Below are 21,036 nucleotides of genomic sequence, written 5' to 3' on the forward strand. Positions count from 1 at the left end.
AGCTCCTAACAGCCTTGCTCCTCCATACATCACTGATCTCCTGTAATTTTATGTTCCAACCCGATCACTGAGGTCCTCGAATGCTTTCCTTTTAAATGTTCCTCGTGTGTCTCACACAAGCACCAGAGCATTCTGTTTTTACGCCCCTAATCTTTGGAACTCTTTACCTCTGGACATTAAAACAGCGAGCTCTCTGAGTGTTTTTAAAAGTAAACTTAAGACTTACCTTTTTAATCTAACTTTTAATTTGGAGTAATTTATTTTTAGCCCTGGACTGCATTATTATAATTATTTTATTATTATTTTAATCATTATTATTTTAATCATTTCTTTAACATGTATTAATCTTATTTAATTATTTATTTAATTATTTATTTATCTATTTATTTCTTGTATTCACCTGATCTTGTTAACGCTACCTTATTTTAAACTTTTCTTTCCACTATTACTTATTTTATTAATTTTACTGTATTGATTTATTTTATTTTTAAGTATTTTATTTGTAATCCTGCCTTTTATAATTTTACCATTGCTGTTGTTTTCTGTCTCTCTGTTATTCTGTGAAGCACTTTGGGCTGCATGTTTTTATGTATGAAAGGTGCTATATAAATAAAGTTGAGTTGAGTTGATAAATTCAATGAGGTTAGGACATGCATTTAAGCTAATCCATGCTAACAAAGAGCTGCTGTGGTAACATGAACAATCAAAGTCAGGAAACCATTGATCCCAGAACAATGGGCATGTTTAGGAAACTGTTCCTGTTATGTAACAATCCAGCTGGGTTAACAATAATCTATTTAGTATCTACAAAGCATCTTACATTTGGAGCCATTTACTTGGAGCCAGGAGTTCAAGATTTAATAGAAATAACAATCTTAAAGAGTGTTCAACAGCAATGTTTGTATCATAAGGTCTGTTTCATTCTATCAAAACCATCCAGTTCATCATATTTACTTATGCTGTTTCAGTAGGAATTAAAGCAGGTTTCTTGGATCCATTCGGCTCTTTGGCACTGATGTTAAATCTAGACACTGGTGAGAGGGTATGTGAATAGAAATGCTGGATATCACCAGCTTCATTAACCAAAGCGGATCCTCCAGCATGCATTCATTCATTTTGTGGTGCACAATGACACATTGTGAACACGACGTAACATTTTAACGAGCTACATTATTTAAATAGACAGTGGCTTAATTATTGTATTTCTGCTGCAATATGCTGTTTCCATTCAAGTGTTTATTTTAAGGCTGCCAAAAATAAAAAATATGCACACGTCTGTGCTTGTAATTCTGCCAAATTGCAATTAATTGCCTGTAATTAAGAAATAATTATGTCTGAAAATGTTCTTAAATGTTGCTAAAACTTTTATTAGTGAATTATCATCAGGTATTAAGAGCTCATGCTAGAGTACAGCCATAATTAACAGTAATGATGTTTTTTTCTGTGACTCTTCAGTTGAATCCTAATTAAAATATAAAACATGTAGAATTGTCATGCTGCAGAAAGCCTCAACACTACAGATTTATCATCTGACTAACAGCAGAATGTTCAACAGCACAATCTCTGCTACAATTATAAAATGAGCTTCAAACAGTAACCTCATGAAACATCAAAAAGCGTAAAGAAATAAGAATACTGTCACATGACTTTTAATGTCAATCTGCCAAATCCAATTTCAGCAAAGCAAATGGCTTGTGTTTTGTGTCTTTGCATAATTGAGTGTAATTCTCAGTCATTACAAGATCAATGAAAATTAATTACAAGCTCCTTGCACTGGATTGGTACGATGTGAGCACCAAAATAAATTTGAGGTGCAAAGCAAATGAAAATTTCCCAGTGAAAAGTGCACATTATTTCAGGATGAGTCAATGTAAACATTTATTATCATCTTTATGGCTAAAAAAAAAGGCTTTAGAATGTGCTTGCTGTGCATTCAATAACAGCATGTTATATATGCAGAAAAAAACCAACCAAGCTAAAATAAAAGAGTCTGTCTCAGCAGGAAACATATTTTATCAGTACAGTGAATACACTTTCAGTAATTTGGGCTCTTTTATGCCTTTTTTTAGAGATCTAACGGTGGAAAGACAACAGAAAAGGAGTGAAGAGGAACCATATTTGTCAGGGAAAAGGTGTCTTGTTATTGTAGTACAGAGATTAAGACTACAATATAATAAGAACAATTGAGTTAATTTGCAAAAGCAGATAACTCAATTTTTATAAATTTTCAAAAAACATTTATCTTTGATATAGATTCCTAATAAAGTTACATTTTGAAGATATCTCTGATTGGTAAAGTCATTTTGACTAAGCCAAAGCCACCCAACCTCAGTTGATTGATCATACCAAAAGCTAGTATTAGAAAAAAAAAGTGTTTGAAACATTTTAAAAAAAAATTCAAAAGTGAGTTAACTGTTTTTCCAAATGAACTCTTCAATTATTTTAAAAATCTTTGCAAAGTCAACCTCACATACATGAGAACTTTGGAATAACTCATCATCACTTTACCTCACTGGTTAAATAAATCTTTAAAAAGCAGAGTTTGTTTGTTCGGAGTGCACGGTTTAGATTGCCACTAATTTGGAATTCATCAAACCCAATAAATCTTCTTAGCTGAGCGTCTCGTGACTTAAAATGAGTCGGATGTCTTTAGACAGATTGCCTTGCCAGACTACAACAATAATCTGCTTTAGCTTCTACAGATACACACTTACTGTTCGCCAAGTCACATGCCGGCTTATGGTCCACAGCACAGAGCTGCACTGAACCTGGACCAGCACTGAGTGGTTCAACATCAAGCTGCATTCTCAAATCTCTTCCAGTAATGCAAGACATTCAGCTTGACCCTGACGAACAACATATGACCAAGATTGCTGTACACTTCAGATTTTTTATTCTCCTGTATGAATAATATTATGGATAATTGTATTGCATGTATCTCATGTGTCTGAGTGGGAAGAAAGCCTCACAAGACAGTGGATTTCTTCAATTACCACTTCCCAACAATGCGCTGACACAGGCAGCAGAGATGGGTTGAAATGAGACCTATATGTAGCCCACAGATGGCAAGCAGTGGAGACAAGGAACACAACACAGGTGTAGGAATACAGGCTACTCCCAGAGGCCCTAAACCAATTCAAAGCCAATCTACTGTGCATCACCACTAAATTTCACTCACACACACCTCCCATGAAGTGGAATCTGAAGAAGGGTTTTATTTTAAGCGTGAAATTCTCACATACATTGTGTGAAATTGCCGACAAAGCTCCTTTGACAAGATAGCTTCATCATCCTGCCGCAGTGAATGGGAGGAACATTGGTTGCACTGTGACTCGCTTGGCAGAGAATATTTGAATTACATCAACAAGACATGATTCACACAGACACGATCATTCTCAATAACTGGTAATTATTTACATGCACTTTATTTCATATAAGTCATGAGACTGTCTGAATTGTATCTGAGCACTTCGTTTTCAGGAGGAAAGGTTTCAGGATTTAGGATGGTAGGAGATTAGGAAGAGGGGACTTTGAAGTGCTTTGAGGCAGTCTGAAGGAGAACTGAAGCTGTTCAGCATGGAAGACTGACATTTTCCTAATTTAACTTAATTAGGAAACCAATTCATCTAATGCATTGCCTGCTCACGACTGGCCCAATTACAACCTGCAGACTCAGTGCTTCATTCACATAAAAGCAGATAACTGATGAAGGAAGTCTGATTAAATTGAGAACATTAGACAGATTCCTCTGATATCCTGCAGAGGACTGTTCTTCTGCTGTAAACACTCAGGGGCAACATTTTGTGTTGTCTTTATAGTTTGAAACCAGGCTGATATGACTATGTCACATGTTGCTTTGTCACATATAAAGGTTAAATTTAAGATTTATGGTCATAAAAAAATATTGTTTATAAAAACACCAATCACATAGAACAGACAAATTTGAAGTCTTGAAATAACTTGAGTTGTTGACCAAACAACAGTAATTCGGGTATTGGCTGATACAAATAAACCTGTGATAGTAGCTAGGTTTAAAAGTATCCACATGACTGGTGGGGGAAAAGTCCCTGATGAAGTTATCCCCCACATTTTACTAGCTCTGACTTACATTACAATCTCTGCTAGCACTTAACTGTTTTTGTTTGACGAAGGCATATGATAATTAATCTAAAACCTGTTATTGATCAGCAACAAGCGGCAACCTCCGGTTTCAAACCATGAAGCCCATGTGGAAGTGTTATAAACTGCAATTCATTGAGAATCCACTTGAGGCTGGCTGCAGAAACACCGGAAACCACATAGACACCAATACAAAAAAGACGATCTTTGCAGCATTAATAAACATGTTTACAGCCTGGTTCAAAAAACAGCTTGGCTCTACGTAGCTAATCTCTCTAATGGCACACACTGTACGGGGGGTGAATTTTTTTCAACGTGATGGTTCAGAAGATATTAAGATTACAAGTTTTTGCCCAAATAAGAACATGACTGACTTGACTCCTGGTCGGGAACACATAGCTGTTGGCTAGGAGGCTCAAACTCAAACACACTCTGCCTGGTTGAGTTCGGCATTTCCAATATGGCTGCCGCCGATGGTTGGCTTCAAAACAGCGCTCAGGAACAGATGGGTGAAGTCACGGATACTACGGCCATATTTTATACAGTCTATGATCAGCACACAAGTTCATGTTGGAAACCACATTAAAGGTGGTAACTTTGGCTAATGTTGATGCTAGAATCAAAATGTAACACCTCTCAAAGCAACAGATCCTAAAAATTTAAGAAACATGAAACCAAATTTGGGACATTTGTGCTCCAAAACGACCTTAACACTTCATCAAGAATAGAACATATTGCATATGTACTTTTGCTGTACCTCAAATGGCCAACTAATTGCTATTATTAAACCTCATGATGTTGCACAATGCACATGAATGTTACACCAAGTAAAAATGCCCCATGAATCATTTCGGAAGAAATAAGTAAAAAAAAGAATTTAGGGAGTCCACTATTCTCAATATAATATGAAACAGTTCGGTACAGCATCAATTGTCCACTGTCCAATTCACATGCCTCGTGGATTGCAGTTATTTCGCATAGCTAGCTTCCATACGTCATACTTCTCTCCAAAATAAATATCAAATCGCAATGTACTAAAGTTGGCGAAGTTGACAACACTGGTGTCAGATTTCACACATTACTTTGACATGGCGAGCGATGAGGAGAGGCAGCAACACGAGGGTGCTCCGCCATCTTTCAAACCTGTGGTGTGGTAAACAGTAGACAAAAAATGGCTGTCTGCAAGTTTTACACATCGCCTACTTAAATAGAAACACTGCAGTACCATCACCTAGTGATATAAATGTCTGGAAGCAGGATAGCCGAGCAGGTAACACCATCCCTCGTTGATGCCTTCCATCATACCTACTAGACTGATTCAGAGAGAGACAAAAGAAAAACAAGGGCAGTGTTCATTGCCAAGGATTTGCAGCCTTTTTAGGAGCTTAGAAATGTGGGCTTCTGTCACTTCATGAAACTGCTCGAGATGCGTTAAAAAGTGCCCTCTCGCACATTTTTCAAGGTAATTCCCAACCTCTATGAAACAAAGCATTGAAAACAAAGTGGTCCAGAGGCACAGAGCCTCACTCTTACTACAGATAGTTGCTCCTCTTGGGCGAGAGAGAGAGTTACCTCACAGTGACAGTCACCTATATGTTGAGCACAGTACTCCAAACCTGTCTCCAGTGTGAAAGTCATACAAGTGCTCATTTTGGGTTGAGTTGAAATATGCAGTGAATACTTAAAAGTTGGAGGCAAAACTTGTCACTCCCAGTAATCACAGGTATTCATTTTTTTTTTAATGTTTATTTATTTATCTTCATCATACAATACATCAGGAAGGAATAGGGATGGGTACCGAATTCGGTACTTTTATAGGTACCGACTGAATTACTACCGAGTACCGACTCAAGTAAAATCAAACGGTACCATGTTTCAGTACCTGAACGCATCCCTGTGACTGTGAGGGAGTGGAAGAGTAGGTGATTTTCCATACTTTCGCCCTGTAATAAAGTCAGAGACTGACCGGGTGGACGACTCTGCTCTCTGCTCTCTGCATCTGCACGGGAGTGCGCCAAACGGAGTCTGCAGCTGACGGGCGCGCGCACTCACCGGGACGCAGAACTGCAGAGGGATTAAGTTTATTTTCTACAGTCTATGGTTTAGACGGACCCTCTTGCTCCGACTACCTGCCCCGTTTATAACCGTTCCTGTGTGTGTGAATGCCCAACAAGTAAGTTGTGTGTCCTGTTATTATAAAGAGACGGAGAACTGACTTTTTCCCGTCCGCAGACGTTCACGTGTGTTCATTGATAAACTCCAGAAAGAGCAAGTAAACGCCACGAGCACGTGTCAGCTAATATATCTAATCACCTATATAATCCTGTTTCTGTTCATTCATGTTAAATTGAATAAATATGTTAAATTAAACAAATTTGAGAATTTTTTTTTTAATTAATATTTATTACTACATAAAAACACAAAAGTACCGAAAATTGGTACCGTTGAGTACCGGTACCGATTCCCAGGTACCGGGTATCGGTACCGTATCGGTTCAAAAGTGAAAGGTACCCATCCCTAGGAAGGAATGAGTAGAATTTGAGAGAGGTGTTTTAGTGTGTTACATATTTTACCCAGAAAATGGCGCTCAAAGAACAGTGGTATACTATGGAGTAAACAAACCTTATCTGGTTTGATTGAAAATACTGCACAATTTAAAACAAGTGACCAGCAGAAGAGAGTGGAGTGAACCTCCAGAAATTGGTTGCTAGCAATCGGTCCATCTAGGGCTGGGTGATAATTCGATAACGATAATTATCGTGATACAATTTTTCTCAATATAAACAAATGTTCGATAAATAATTGATATATTTTTAAACCTGTAATTACACCCTCGGACACTGGGAACGGAGGGGGCGCTAATGTGTCTTGAACGCTAGTTGCCACCCAACATTAGGAAGAAGAAGACGACATTCAACAGCCATGTCGCTTGGTGAGAGGTAAGCAGGACTTAAAGATGTTTGGAGCGGAATGTAAACACAGCTGAAACGAGCGACAGCGACACAAAGAAAATACAAAACCTACCAGCTCAAAGCAGAGTCGTTAGTCTAACACTGCTGACTCTGTGTTAACTATTAACTTAATACAATTAACTGACTACAGTATCAGTATGTGGGTACATAAATCTGATTATGCAAATTATCTCAACCTGAGAAAAAGGAGAATCTAAAAACTAAAACTTCCCAAAAATCTCATCTTACACAAAATACCTGCCTCCTGTTCCCCAAAAATGGTGGATTCAAGAGGCTGATCAGAGAACTTAATCCAGATACAAGCTGTCAAACTGTCCTCAACTTTCCCTTGAATTTAAATTAAATAAAAATGAGATATTTATTGTGATAATTATCGATATCGACTGATATGAAAAAAATGATCATGGCAACGTCTTTTTTAATATCGCCCAGCTCTATATCCATCCTTAACTCACAACTATCAATGCTACCGCAACCTGAGATCAACTACCGTACAGATAGCAGGCAGTTTAGTGATAACAGATGGCTCTAGAACAAGCTTCACACCAGCATAGAAACTGCATGCTGCGGTACGGAGTGGAAGTCTACCTGCAAGAGGACATCCTAAACTGTTTTCCCCAAAAAACATATTGCGTCTTATACACTAGTGCAACTTGTACTCCAAATAAAACATTAGTAAACATTAGAGGGATGATATAAATGCACAGATATAATGGGCTGATATTTGCCTGTAGATTAATAATGGATGTCAACCAGGTGCTGAATGTCAGAATGTTTCTGCACTAGTAATTAAGTTATATGATAGTATATATCTCAAAAGTCCAACATCAGATGTACCCTATTCGTGTCTACTAGCAAACAAATTAAAACCCAATCTGGCTAACACACGCCTAACAATAACAATGTGTCAGAAGCTGGGGGCAAACACATATATCAAGCCATTGCTATACACGCACAGATGGCAACACAGTACCTGGTATGCAATCCTGTTACGCAGCAAATAAAGCCAATGGCATATAATCCTGTAATGGGATGCGTCTATTTCATTCACCTTAGTGGTGCAACGGATCATCGTTGATCCGTGATCCGTACGGATGCCTCTCCACGGTTCGGCACGGACATGGTCCGCAGATCGGTTGATGAAAAAAGTTGCGCGTGTTCACGTGATGACTGCATGTTCAATCCACACTCATTCATCAAGCGCAGCTGTTGTCATGGCAAGTATGGCATATTAGCACTTTGCCAGTTGTAGGACCCTAGAATGCACGAAAACGGTGTGTTCACAGTTTGCAGCTCAAAGAAAAGTGGACGGTGAAAATCAACAAATGAAAGAAGAATGGAGTGAAACTTTTGAAGTTCCTCTGCTCCTTCACTTGCCATGCCATGAAATGCAGTGAATGAGGCAGGACTGGGCCCACAGGGTGCTTTGTTTACAAGGGTTTTACAAAATAAATGGAGGACAAAGTTATATTTGTCTTTTCTTTTTTTTTTTTTTTTTTTTGCTGATCCGAAAAATGATCCGATCCGTGACTCAAAACCGTGATCCGATCCGAACCGTGAGTTTTTTGATCCGTTGCACCCCTAATTCACCTACAAGGTCAAGCAACAAGCAAGATATCAAACAAAACAAGTGAGGCTGCCAAAAACAAAACCACTGCCAGGTTTGTTTTATGAATCTCTAACGATGAGCGCGATGCACTGAACTGAAGGAAAGGTCCTGCCAACACCAGGAGTTCACTTTAATGATGTCCAAATGATGAATAAAAGAAGCGCTTAGGTGAACAAGAACATTTGGAGCAAGAGAGAGAGGGTAGGGTTGACATCAGCTGACTTCTGACACAGGTGGACCAGAATAAGGTTCTTGGTGTGACTGTGTATGCCAAGGTGAGCTGTGCCAAGCTATCTACTGATCAGCTCTAGGTGTCTGCCACCTGTGCACTCGTTTGAACCACACTTTTATTTGTGTTATTTATAGGAGATCATTGATGCTGTAACACCAATTATTCTGAATTTGTGCTGTGTCTAAGATGGTAGAAAATGTCTTCTTTTTACAGTTTGTCTTATAGTTTGTTGTACATTTCTATTGTTCTGCCAGAGTAAGTCCAGTTTGGATTTGTATATAAAGGTAGGGTAACGATTCATCTACTACATTGATGTATCAATTTATATTCCTATGATCCAACTACATCGATCTGTGCTCGGCAAGTTGGCCTTCCGCACAACATATATCAATCTAACATCGTTTTAAAAGGTAATAAATCGCTTGTATCGATACTAGGAAATAAGGCTTTGAATTTAAGCATTACAGACTTCATGTGGATGTGGTTTTTTTGCACTTTTAATGCTAAAGATGTGAAACGTTACTCAATTCAGGCTGCCTGTCTGTGACATCATCGCCACGTGCCAGCAGACAACAAAACACAGCATGGCGGATGGCAGAGGAGAAGCCGGCGAGGGAGAAATTATCAAGCCACCATTGCTGTCCAGCATGTGGAAACACTTTGGCTTTTGCAAAGATGGAGATGTTCTAAATAAGTCGCTCACTGTTTGTAGGATATGTAAAGGTCAAGTAAAGTACCACGGCAAAACCACAAATCTATCCAACCACCTACTAAGGAGCCTTGGGATTTCACACAACGTTTATATCCATAATTAATTGATTCCTGATTCCCTTACAAGAAACTACAGGAATCTAGGACTGTCCAGTATCAAGGTATTTATTTCACAGTCACACTGGTTGAATTTTTGGTTAAAAAGTTACTGAATCGGTTTCAAGTCACTGAATTGTTTCGGATCGTATCGTTCTAAATGAACCAATATCGTCCTTTAATCATATCGGCAACCACGAATCATAATATGAATCAAATTGTTGTTAAAAAGAAACGTTACACCCCTATGTAAAAGTCCCATAGAATGGTACTTTCAGCTGTTTACATCATGTCTTAGTTGTTTTTTAAGCACGTTTTTGAATTAATTTGCTAAATACATCACATATTTAGCCTCTGTGGGTGATCTGCCACCTCTCAGTTTCTAACCTCATTACCCATGCAGCGATTTCAGTGAGCGGGGATGCTGTGATAATGAAGCGCTGCTCTGATTGGCTGCCTAGAAATTGTCTCAGGGGGGATGGTGCAGAATTGTGGGGACACAGAGAGTATGTAAAACATCTTACCACCCAATCAATTTGCTTGATTGTGGAGCTCCTTGAGCTGATTGTGATTTTACATGTGAAAACTAGAAATGAAATGTATTGATTGTGCTTTCCAGACATCGTACTTCAACAGAGACTAAAATAGATTAACACCAGAGCCTTTAAGTTGTTGCACTTGTTGGATGCAAATTAAACATGCATGTTGCTTTGAATCATGTGTTCTTATTTATTATTAATGTCACCATACTGCTCCATGTGATACCATGCAGCTAAAATGTTACATCTAAAACTGTCAAACATGCCACAAGAATAACCCAGAGCAACAGATCAGTTTCAGGGAATACACTGGAGTTGTTTTAGTCTGATCTAACAAGCAATCTGCCAGTTCTTCTTACCTTTTGTTTGCATCTGTATTAATTTAGTTCAACTTAATATTTTTCTAGCATCAAAGTTTTCTCCAGGTTTGTAAAAATAGGACAATCTACTAATGATAGACTCATTCATGTTTGTAGAGGGTCATGTTGCTTACACCACCCCATTTATGTTGAAGCAGTCTGAGGTAAAGTGGTAAGCACAAACAAACATATGAGCACCAACTGTAGCTGACATGTTGTTTAAAAATAAAAGGGAACCACTGCTGGGACAGAATATAGACATTTGTGTTGGCTTTTACAAACAACAACACAGCAGTTGGTGTGTCTGGCTCTAACCTTTGACATCGTGACTCTGCAAGACTGGAGCACCCTTGAAAAGGGTTCACTGGGTCCCTGGCAATTATCAACATGACTGAGTATTTGGCTTTCTATAATAAATATTTCAACAGCAAAAATCCTGTCACATCAAGAACTATAAGATAGGATAGGAAACCATCTTATCGAAAAGAGTCCATAGTCTGAATAGTGTCAAGTGAGCAGATTGTTTCAGCACCTCCCTGAAACCATTCCTCCTACATAACAACCCACTCACTGTACATTATACCACTTAATACACGGACACTTTCAAATCAATAATGTAACACCAAATATCAATTTATAAATCATTTCAATGGTTTTAAAATGTTTGTGTTTATTCTGTTGAACATAGTCTGTTACACTTACAGTTTGAGCTGCCTCCATACTAACAGCTAACTCTGTAGCCTTCTTCAAACAAGCTGCTGTTATTACGTACATTAAACTGAACACTTCACTGATGGTGCAGTAGACAAGAACAGGTCTGTATAAATCAGTGCCACACCTGATTGAGTGATTCTGCATTGTCACTGTCTGGGTTATCTTTTCCATTTAATAGTCCATATCCCATACTGTATTGTGTTGTGTTAACTTTCTTCCATTTTGCAGATTTTTCTGTCATAACTTACAGTTTTTGTGTCTCTTTTATTGTTTTTTTCTAACCGTATACAAACCAACATCAAATGAATCACCTGTAATGGTGGACTATTATTATAACAATCAGCCCACTGGAGTCTGAGATTTGAGCCATATCCATAGCAACAGCCTGCTGTTGCAAGAGAACAGACTGATGCTATGGAGTATGGACCAATCAGAATGAAGTATTTTACACAGCTGTGTGATCATTGTGCCAGTTTACGGGTCCTTAATAAAATAAAATCAGTACAGCACAATGCAGGTAGTTTAATGTACAAATCAGATTAGCCACTTAATGGATGTGCTTTTATTTTTGTCCTGGTTTTGTTCAGTGTTTTTTGTATTTTCATGTTAATTTCTGTGGTTAAATAGAACATTAAAAAAATGTGTAGGCTTTGAATCATGATCATTAACTGTGATTTAAGTATCCATTTAGAACTGTTGGGTGATATCATAACAACTCTAACAGTGAGATATTTTGGCCCTTTGCTATCTTCCATTCATTAATCACAGACACTTTAGGGAAGTGGACGATACAAGTGGATAAGGAGGCTATTATGTCCTCTTTGGTACAAAAGCATCTGTTGTTCAGTGTGATCAGCGGGGAAGCTTTTGTTCTAGACTATCCCTGCAACAGATCTACGACCAAAACAATGAATGTTCTCTACACTTAAGATTTATTGGAGTCCCCTCTCTGCATAGAGACTGTTTATCTGATTACTTTCCACTGAATTTGAGCAACAATACTCGAAAGCAAAACAATCAACACTATAAAACCAAAAAAGCAAACTTTTTAATAATATTACACATCGTGATACCTTCACTGACTTCTTTCATGACCCCTAGAAAGAGCAGAGTAACATACGGCCCATTCACATGGACACAAAGACAAAGCCCTTTTATGTTGCCAGGCTCTTTTATTGAAGCCAAACCTTTACAGTTTGACCTATTAACCGTGATGAAACACTTCCGCGAGAATTTGAGGGCCACAAAAGGTCCCGCTAATCCTGACATCCAATAGGATGCCAGGGCACACTCTCTCTCAGCCTCCACGCCATGATGTCACTTCTTCATGGAGGGGCAATAAAAATCATTCTGCTTGAAAAACAAAAAGCTCTGCAGCACGTGTTTAGCCTCCGCAGGGCCGTAACAACTGCCCCTGACTGAGCAAATATGATCATACCAGACAGTTTTCATGCTTCTGGTCACCATGGGAGAAGCACAGAAACACAACGCAGCTGTGTGCAGACTGCAGCAGAATCACTGCAGCAGATGATCAGTTGGTAATTATCACATGAAGCCTGGGAACCTCTGAGGGCATGTTGTGTAATGATAATGCTGCGGCCAAAAGTCACGTTGTGTCATGTTGCAGAGTTTAAATCATTGATTTAGCTCATATTTCACATTTGACATCCAACGGCCTGCAAGCATTCAACTTATTTGATTGCATGCTAATGTGAAGCTCCTTTCCAGGAATCTATAGGATTATTGGAGAGGAGATTGCATTGTAACTTTTTTGTCCCCAGAGATCTGAGACAACAGTATAGTACAAACTACAAACTCTTGACTGCCCACAGTGTGAAAGCAGCAAGTGGATGTGTTCTACATTGATTAAAAATTCTGAATAACTAGTCCACGCTCTGGTGCAAATGTTTGATTACCCAGATTCATAAATAAATCAAAATCTGTAGCAAAACCTGCCACTCACAAGCAAACAGTACCGGCAGCAAGGTCTCCCAGTAGTGTGTGCAGGCTGTCTTATTATCGTTTGAGACTAAATAAAGCCTCTCTGTTGCCAGGTTGTTATTCTTCTTCTTGTCCCATTTGCTGCAGCAGTACACTGAAGAAAGGGATGTCTGTACTCAGGGGATAGTTAGACCCTGAGATGTTCACTGAGAAATGGCAAAAAAAAAAGAAGTAGAAATAGAAACAGTTATAACTAGGGTTGCACTGAAAATTCGGCCACCGAAAAGTGCATTTTCGTTTTTTGGCCGAAATACTTTTATCACCGAAACAACACGGCCGAAACAGAATGTTGTGATGACACAAGCAAAAAAACGCAGCCAGTACGTGCTTTTCTGGGTAAGGACCAACATGTCTGCATCCATTATTCCTTTAATTGCAGCACTAAAGCGACTTCTAAGCAAAGAGGTTGAGACAGACCACAGAGTGAAAACAAAGAAAAGTACACTCTTAGAATCTGTCAGCACACGTTTCACTGAGATCTATTCAGATCCTTTGCACTTCATCACGACTGTACTTGATCCGCGTTATAAAGATCATTACTTGGATGTGGGAATAAAGCAGCGCGCACGAGAAGTGATCCAGGCCGCGATGGAAGTGGAGAAGCGCACAACGCAGGAGAAGGAGAACAGGGCGCAGAAAAAAGGACTCGTCTCTCTGAACAAGATGAGGGGCATGCACCCTCGTTGTCTGATATGTTCAATGAGATCCTTGATTTTAGTGAGGTTAGTACACAGTCATAGCCATAAATGCAATGGTAGGGGAGACCGGGGACAGTTGTAACATGAAATTTCTGTCTAACTTTGAGCTCTTTTAACCCATTGTGTTCAAACTGCTGTACAAACTAGCTACAACTAAACTGAGCATGTGTAGAGTGAATCCGGTGATTCCTAACTTGTTCCTGATTGAAGCAAGTTCAAGTGTTACAACCGTCCCTGGTCTCCCTACTAATAATTGGCATAGTAATTTCTTTCAGTGTTTCGGTTTTCGGCCTTGATTTCCTCATTTTTGTTTTTTCGGCCTTGGTTTCCTCATTTTTGGTTTCGGCCAAGAACTTTCATTTCGGTGCATCCCTAGTTTTAACAGTTTACACAAACTACACCAGCTTAGTATGTAAACAACAAGTAGGTTTGGACTGATTCCCTACTATTCTATGCAATAATTTCTGTGATAATATTTTCCAGGTACACAGGAGTGCTTTCAACAACCACGGGGCCCTCTAACAGCATGATTTGATGGCAAACAGAAGCTGCAGGAAAATAGGTGATGGTATGAGATGCATACAAATCTATGTGAAGCATTGACCTGCTGGTGAGTGCCTCTCCAAATTCCATCCAAAAAGAGTAGTCAACAGACAATCTGCTCACGCTCTGAAACAGCAGGCACACTTCTCTGTTTGTCTTGCCTAACAAGCTCCTGAGCTTGTTGACGCAAGCCATCTTTATCACAGACCGAGGCCTGTTCTAGTAAGCCATGCAGACCCTTGAAGGAAACCCAGACCCCAGGGGCCCCGCTCCCAAAACACCACTCTCACACAGGAGACTCTCTCAGTTGCCCTGCCAGGCAACAACATTTGTTTGTCCTCTCCGCCGTCTCAACCGCCCCAACAGAACGAACACACCCTCGACCAGCGCGGTGCTCCACTGAAGAGGGGGTTGGGAAGTCGCAGAGCCTTGAATGCAACTCAATCACCTCTCTGTGTGAACTGCACAAAAGAGCCAGTGAGAGTGGAGAAGTGAGAGTGAGACGGCTGGAGCTCTGCACAGCCTGCGCTCATGGGTGTTGCTAGCTTGCAGCAGGTAATGCAGTCTCTCGTTACCTGTTTCCCATGAAGCCTGAATCTCAATGTGGACGCGCCCACGTGAATAGCTCTGCAGTGCTGTGCTCTCTCCTGTAAGTAATGGGACTCCAAGGAACAGGCATCATATTCAAAAAAGCTGGAAGATATCAGTTTTATCATGATCTGTATGCTTTAAAAGTTTACTATCTCTTACGATAACAAAATAATATGTTCATCATTGGCTTTAACTTTCAGAAACAAGGCAGTCTCAGTTCTAACATTTCATGAACAAAAAGGACTGTTCTGAAAGATTATTTCAAATATCATCCGCACAGATTCTGTTAAATAAAGTTCTTACCCAATTTGAACAATCTGTCTCTCAGCAAAAAAAAATGCCAAAGTGAGGATGAATTAATTCAATCATGAATATTCTGACTCTATCAGTGTCTACCACACACCTACTAAGGACAACTGTTATTACAAACTACTTTCTTGGTGGCCGACACAACTTCCCAGTCATCTGGCACAACTTAATATTCACAACTGAATGACCCATTTTAGACAGTTCATTGATTCCATTCAGCCCCCTGAAGGCACCAATGAGCAGAAAGTCACCAAAGACCCAAATTGAGTGCACTATTCTCATGACCCATCTTTCCAGCAATGATTGGCATATTACCAAAACGAAATGCTTCAGCAATTTTGCACTTTCAGAGGATTATCTCATGTACACATTCTTGAAGGGGCTCGACTCGTGGTCCTCCGAACAGAGACCCCTTTGTGACGTGTTAAATCAAGATCCCAACCCTGAAGTCTGGCCCTAAAAGCCCTTTGTTCCGATGAGAAACTCTGGATAAATACTCAAATATGTAAGAGTTAAACTAAAGAAACAGGGCCTCTGTGTGGGGGAGATAAACAGTTATTCAGAGCAAAGCAGAGTGAAATGTTTGCCAATGGTTCTTATAACACACAAGCATTCATTATGTGAAAATTACACTTTGAAAGCCTCCTTCAGTTTCTGATGTTTACAATCTCCCCTTTCATAATCTCCTGTTTTCATAATGCCTTCAATTTCACAGTTGTGTTGTTGACGTGTCATATTTGATACTGAATCAAACTCATATCTGGATATAATGTTTTAATGACATTTGCTTGATGGAAGGTGGTACAACAGTGATGTAATAAATAGCCATGACCAGATGACACATGATCCTGCTTATTGAGAGTTTGCATGGATAACCCTTGAGCAGAGCCTTGATATTCAAGCTCCAGGTTTTTTGAATAAGTCATAGCTGCCATTGGCCAATTCAGAATCTTAAAAATCATCTTTGCACAGTTTCAGATAGACAGTTTCTCTCTGCATGCGAGAGTTCAGTGTCAGATGACATTAAAGTCCTAAATCTTAGCTCTAGTGACAAGACACAGTGGGAAACATGGAGATCACTCAACATCAGAAAATGGACCCTATCAATCAGATCACCTCAAGTGGCCCTCGGACGACAGCTCTGATACAGCTCCGCCATGTTCAAAGTGAAACATTTAAAGTGAACTGATTCCCCTCTTTCCCGTTGGCATCACATCTTCTGTCGTCAGCTGTCACCCCGCTGACATATAATGATGTTATTTCCAGAGAGGAACAGTTCTGTAAACCGATGCGGGATGATGACATACGACTGTGTTACCAAAGTTGCATGGGACGACATGAACAATACAGTCATTGTCAGCTGTGTGAATTCACATAGTTTCTGCCTGCCATAACATAGCAAGATGACATACGTCACACAGAGTGTTGCTAGCTCGGGGGTTCAAAGGGAAATCCGTCCACAACAAGTAGCAAATCAGAGCGTAGTGATTTCCCCTGGGTCGACAGGTCACTGAGGCTCTCATCCTGTGGTTTATGGGCTCCTGTGATCAATATGCATGGAATTAGTGACTTTCAAGAGCTGTGGAATACTATTTTAACTAATAATGACTGGTGATGGTAAAGGCAGAAATAACAGCAATAAGCTCTAAGACTACATTTAAAATAATCTGTAAATGCATCAATTTGTTAAAAACACAAAACATCAGGGGTAATTTGAATATTTGGAGGCTTCAACCTTGAGTAAAAACCAAAGACGATCTTTGCAGCATTAATAAACGTGTTTACAGCCTGGTTCAAAAAACGGCTTGGCTCTACGTAGCTAATCTCTCTATCGACACACACTGTCCGGGGGGTAAATTTTTTCTAACGCGACAGTTCAGAAGATATTAAGATTACGAGTTTTTGCCCAAATAAGGACATGACTGACTTGACTCCCGGACAGGAACACATAGCTGTTGGCTAAGAGGCTCAAACTCCGCCCCTTTACCTCACACTCTGCCTGGTTGAGTTCCGCATTTCCAATATGGCTGCCGCCATCGATTGGCTTCAAAACAGCGCTCAGGTACTGATGGATGACGTCACGGATACTACATCCATATTTTATACAGTCTATGGTAAAAACATAATAACACTAAAGAGACATTTAGATATTTTCATTTAATAGGAATAGATTAAACAGCACACTCTTATCAGGAGGAACCTCAGAGAAGTGCAACATCATTGACCAATGAGTCATAAGCTTAAAAGAAAACATTGCCCTGATACATTGCTCTAACCATAAATCAATTTCTGAGCTGTAACTATAACTGACGTGCAATTTTCAGTGCATCAATCGTGGGCTTCTCCAATAAATGTAAGCTGAGGAGTACCAGAGGAAAGTCTTAAACCTAGCCTGAAGTACAGTGTTGTTTACTGCCAGGTGAGCGTGTATGTTAACTGCACCACACAAAGCAAGGCCTCCAATTTGTTCAACTACAATTTCTTAATTGGATGATGAATGAGCCATGAAAGTTCCCAGCAGCCAGCTTTTTGCTTTGTCTGGCTTTGTGTGCACAGAGGAAGCTCATGCATATCGGGGGGGGGGGACCTAATGTTTGACTCTAGAGCATGAGGACACCCAGCAGCTGCTCACGGGGACAGAGAAGAAAACGAGACCCTGAAAACAAGGCATGGAAAAGAGGATAAAAGATGTTGAAGCCTAAATTGCTCCAAAGCTTCAAAGGCCTTCAGAGGATGTCAAATGGCACCAGGTTTACAAATTCCCCTGGTAGCTGTGTAATGAATCATGTAGTCAAGATCAACATTTTTATAGAATCAAAAACATCGTAGCCTTGTTATCGGTGATTAATATTTGTGGAGGCGAGCAGCTGAGGAACACAACAGCCCCTGCACATACTGGTAAACACATCTGAATGAAGCTCTATGCCTCATTCCGTTTCTGCACTGATGGCATCTAATCATGTGTAGCCATCTAAACTAGAGGACAACAATCTACTTCTGATCTGCTTCCTGGTCAACTGCAATGTGGCAGGCAGTAACAAGTGACTCAGCCATAGGTCACGTAAACACAACTCTGTGCTTCAGGTGACAAGAGACGGTGGTGCACAGAATGAGCACATGACCTTTGATTATTAGAAGATAAGCACTCGACAAGATGGTGATTTCACAGGTCTTTGCTGATAAGGGGCAGCGAGGCCAGCGGGTGCACTTTGCAAACACACACACTTGGCTACAACATAAAACGCAAGTTTCACACACATGAGCTAGAAAAAAACAAAGTGCTGCAGGCATTCTCCCTTTTGATTGATGACAAAGAAATTAAGCTACTGCTTAGAAAAGGTAGCCTCCCACTGCTGTGCATTCTCAGCTGCTTGGCTTGGAAACAGGGGGAAAAATATGGCTCTTTTTTAGAAGCCCCAGTGCAGACTTTTATGGCTTTCTTTATCCCTTTCATGGGCTTCATTTTGTTGCTACATCATAAAGCGGGTGTAACGTTGAAAGTAAACAACACATTGGCCCAGACATGTTGAGGAACTAATATGCACCTGCCATTACACACCCTTAAAACTGAAAGCCAACACAGGGGAGTCAGTGGATCGGGTAAAACATTAAAATGCAGTTCATAAATCCATGAAATGAGGTGGTTCATGTCTGAGCATTGAGCTGCTGAAAGAAGGGAGGTGGACCGCCCTGCAGCAAATAAAGGCATGTCTCTGCACAGTGTGTGTGTGATTCAGTGTGTGTGTGATTCAGTGAGTGTGTGTGTGATTCAGTGTATGTGTGTGTCCATCGGTGACATTGCAAATGAAGAGCACAGTTGCACTTTTGGTTCTAATACAGACTCCACTCATAAGTAGGCCCAGACCTCCCGTGGGCTATTCACTTAAACCTGTGATCGCAGCACATAAATATTTAAATCCACCGACAAATAGGGGCTGCTGAGGAGGATCTGCAATGCGTAGCCAGCCAAGCTACATCCTGGTGCGACCACAACGATGCCAAAACCAAGCATTAGGCCTACTAATTTACAAGAATAGACCTGTGTGGTCCAATAACCCTGAATCCAGAGTAGAGACTGTGCATTATATATACAAAAGAATAAATATCAGTAGACGCGTTAAATTTAGATGGGCTGAAATGGTCTATTTTAAAACAAGAGGGGTACAGGGAGTTCCAGGAACTGGCAAGTTAAATATAATCGTATAACCTCTAAAGAGACTGTGAAATATTTTTCATCTTAAATCAGACTGTTCAAATGGGATGAAAGAGAGACAAAAATACACAGGATGAGGATGACAGAAGGGGGTCGTTTCGTGGCCTTGATAGTATCTTCAAAGTAGCCTACTTCAGGTTTCGATGGTTTAATATGAATGTTTAGATTTATATGCATCCGTTCTGATTGTATGTGCAATTTAAGTCTGTTTATAGTAGACTGGCATGTTATCATGGGATGCACTTGCTCTCCGCGACATCATCATCCGCTGCGGGCTGACCATCCCTGAACAGGTTCCTCCTGAACGTGCATCCTTCTAACATCCATGTTTTAACCTTCAACGCCTGGAAACAACCACACAACTCCCACGTTTCCACATCATAAAATAAACCTGTCCGACACACACACATAAGCAGACAACGCACAACATAAATCCCAGCTTAGTTACCTTTAGCTGCCTCCACCGCACATAATAGTCCGAGGACCAGTCCGACAGCGGATGCAAATTGTGTATTCCCTCGGAACCGCATCCCGACTTCGAGTTCAACAGCGGTGAAGTGAAAAACGACCTTCTTCTTCCCTCGTCAGTCAGCCGAAATGTTTCTCTGACAAGAAGAATAAAATCCAGAAGATGAGGGTTACCACAGTAAAGCTCTAAGATGGCCGTCCGCCGCTCTGCTCTCCCTTCAATCTCCGCTTCTCTCGCAGTTTTGCAGCTTGCTGCGTTCAGGGACTGTCGGACGTTTTGAGACACGTCCCGAGCGTGCCTTATCATACAGACGCATTCTTGCTGCGAATTCCTGCGTTCCCCTGTGACAATTTTTTAATGTAATATTAAGTAAACAGCTTCATTACTTAAGTCAAAGTATAAATCCTCCTGGTCAAATATTACTCCAATACAAGTGAAAGTTGCTCTGTCAGATTATTACTTGAGTTAAAGTACTGGAGTACTTGCTTTTAAAAAATACTTGGGTATTCAAAGTACTTCTTAAAAAAATCTCAAAACATTGCATTTTCACAATACATAAATGCAGTCAAGAATACATAGAAGTACATTATGTTACATTATGTTTATCTAGAAACCATTACCAGTGGTGGACAAAGTACACAGCTTCATTCAAGTAGCCTACTTCAGTACTCTAACTCAAATAATAATCTGACTGAGCAACTTTCAATTGTAATAGAGTAATATTTGACCTGGAGTATCTATACTTTGACTTAAGTATTCAACGTACTTCTCAAAATTTCTCGAAACTTTGTATTTTCAAAACGCATGAGTGCAGTCAAGACTACAAAGGAGAACATTCTGTTACATTGTGTTTATTTAGAA

General features: G+C 39.9%; 1 protein-coding gene across 1 annotated transcript in view; it reads right to left on the bottom strand.

Annotated features, from left to right (window-relative positions):
* clstn1 (calsyntenin 1) overlaps positions 1 to 20,432 on the bottom strand; it is a 45,309-nt gene extending 24,877 nt beyond the window's left edge. Inside the window, exon 1 of the mRNA XM_034696586.1 lies at positions 20,155 to 20,432. Coding sequence (XP_034552477.1) covers positions 20,155 to 20,236 — 82 coding nt within the window. The 5' untranslated portion in view covers positions 20,237 to 20,432. The remainder of the gene's footprint in view (positions 1 to 20,154) is intronic.
* Between the last annotated feature and the right edge of the window lie 604 nt (positions 20,433 to 21,036).

Source organism: Notolabrus celidotus, chromosome 11 (genome assembly GCF_009762535.1).
Source record: "Notolabrus celidotus isolate fNotCel1 chromosome 11, fNotCel1.pri, whole genome shotgun sequence".
NCBI lineage: Eukaryota > Metazoa > Chordata > Actinopteri > Labriformes > Labridae > Notolabrus > Notolabrus celidotus.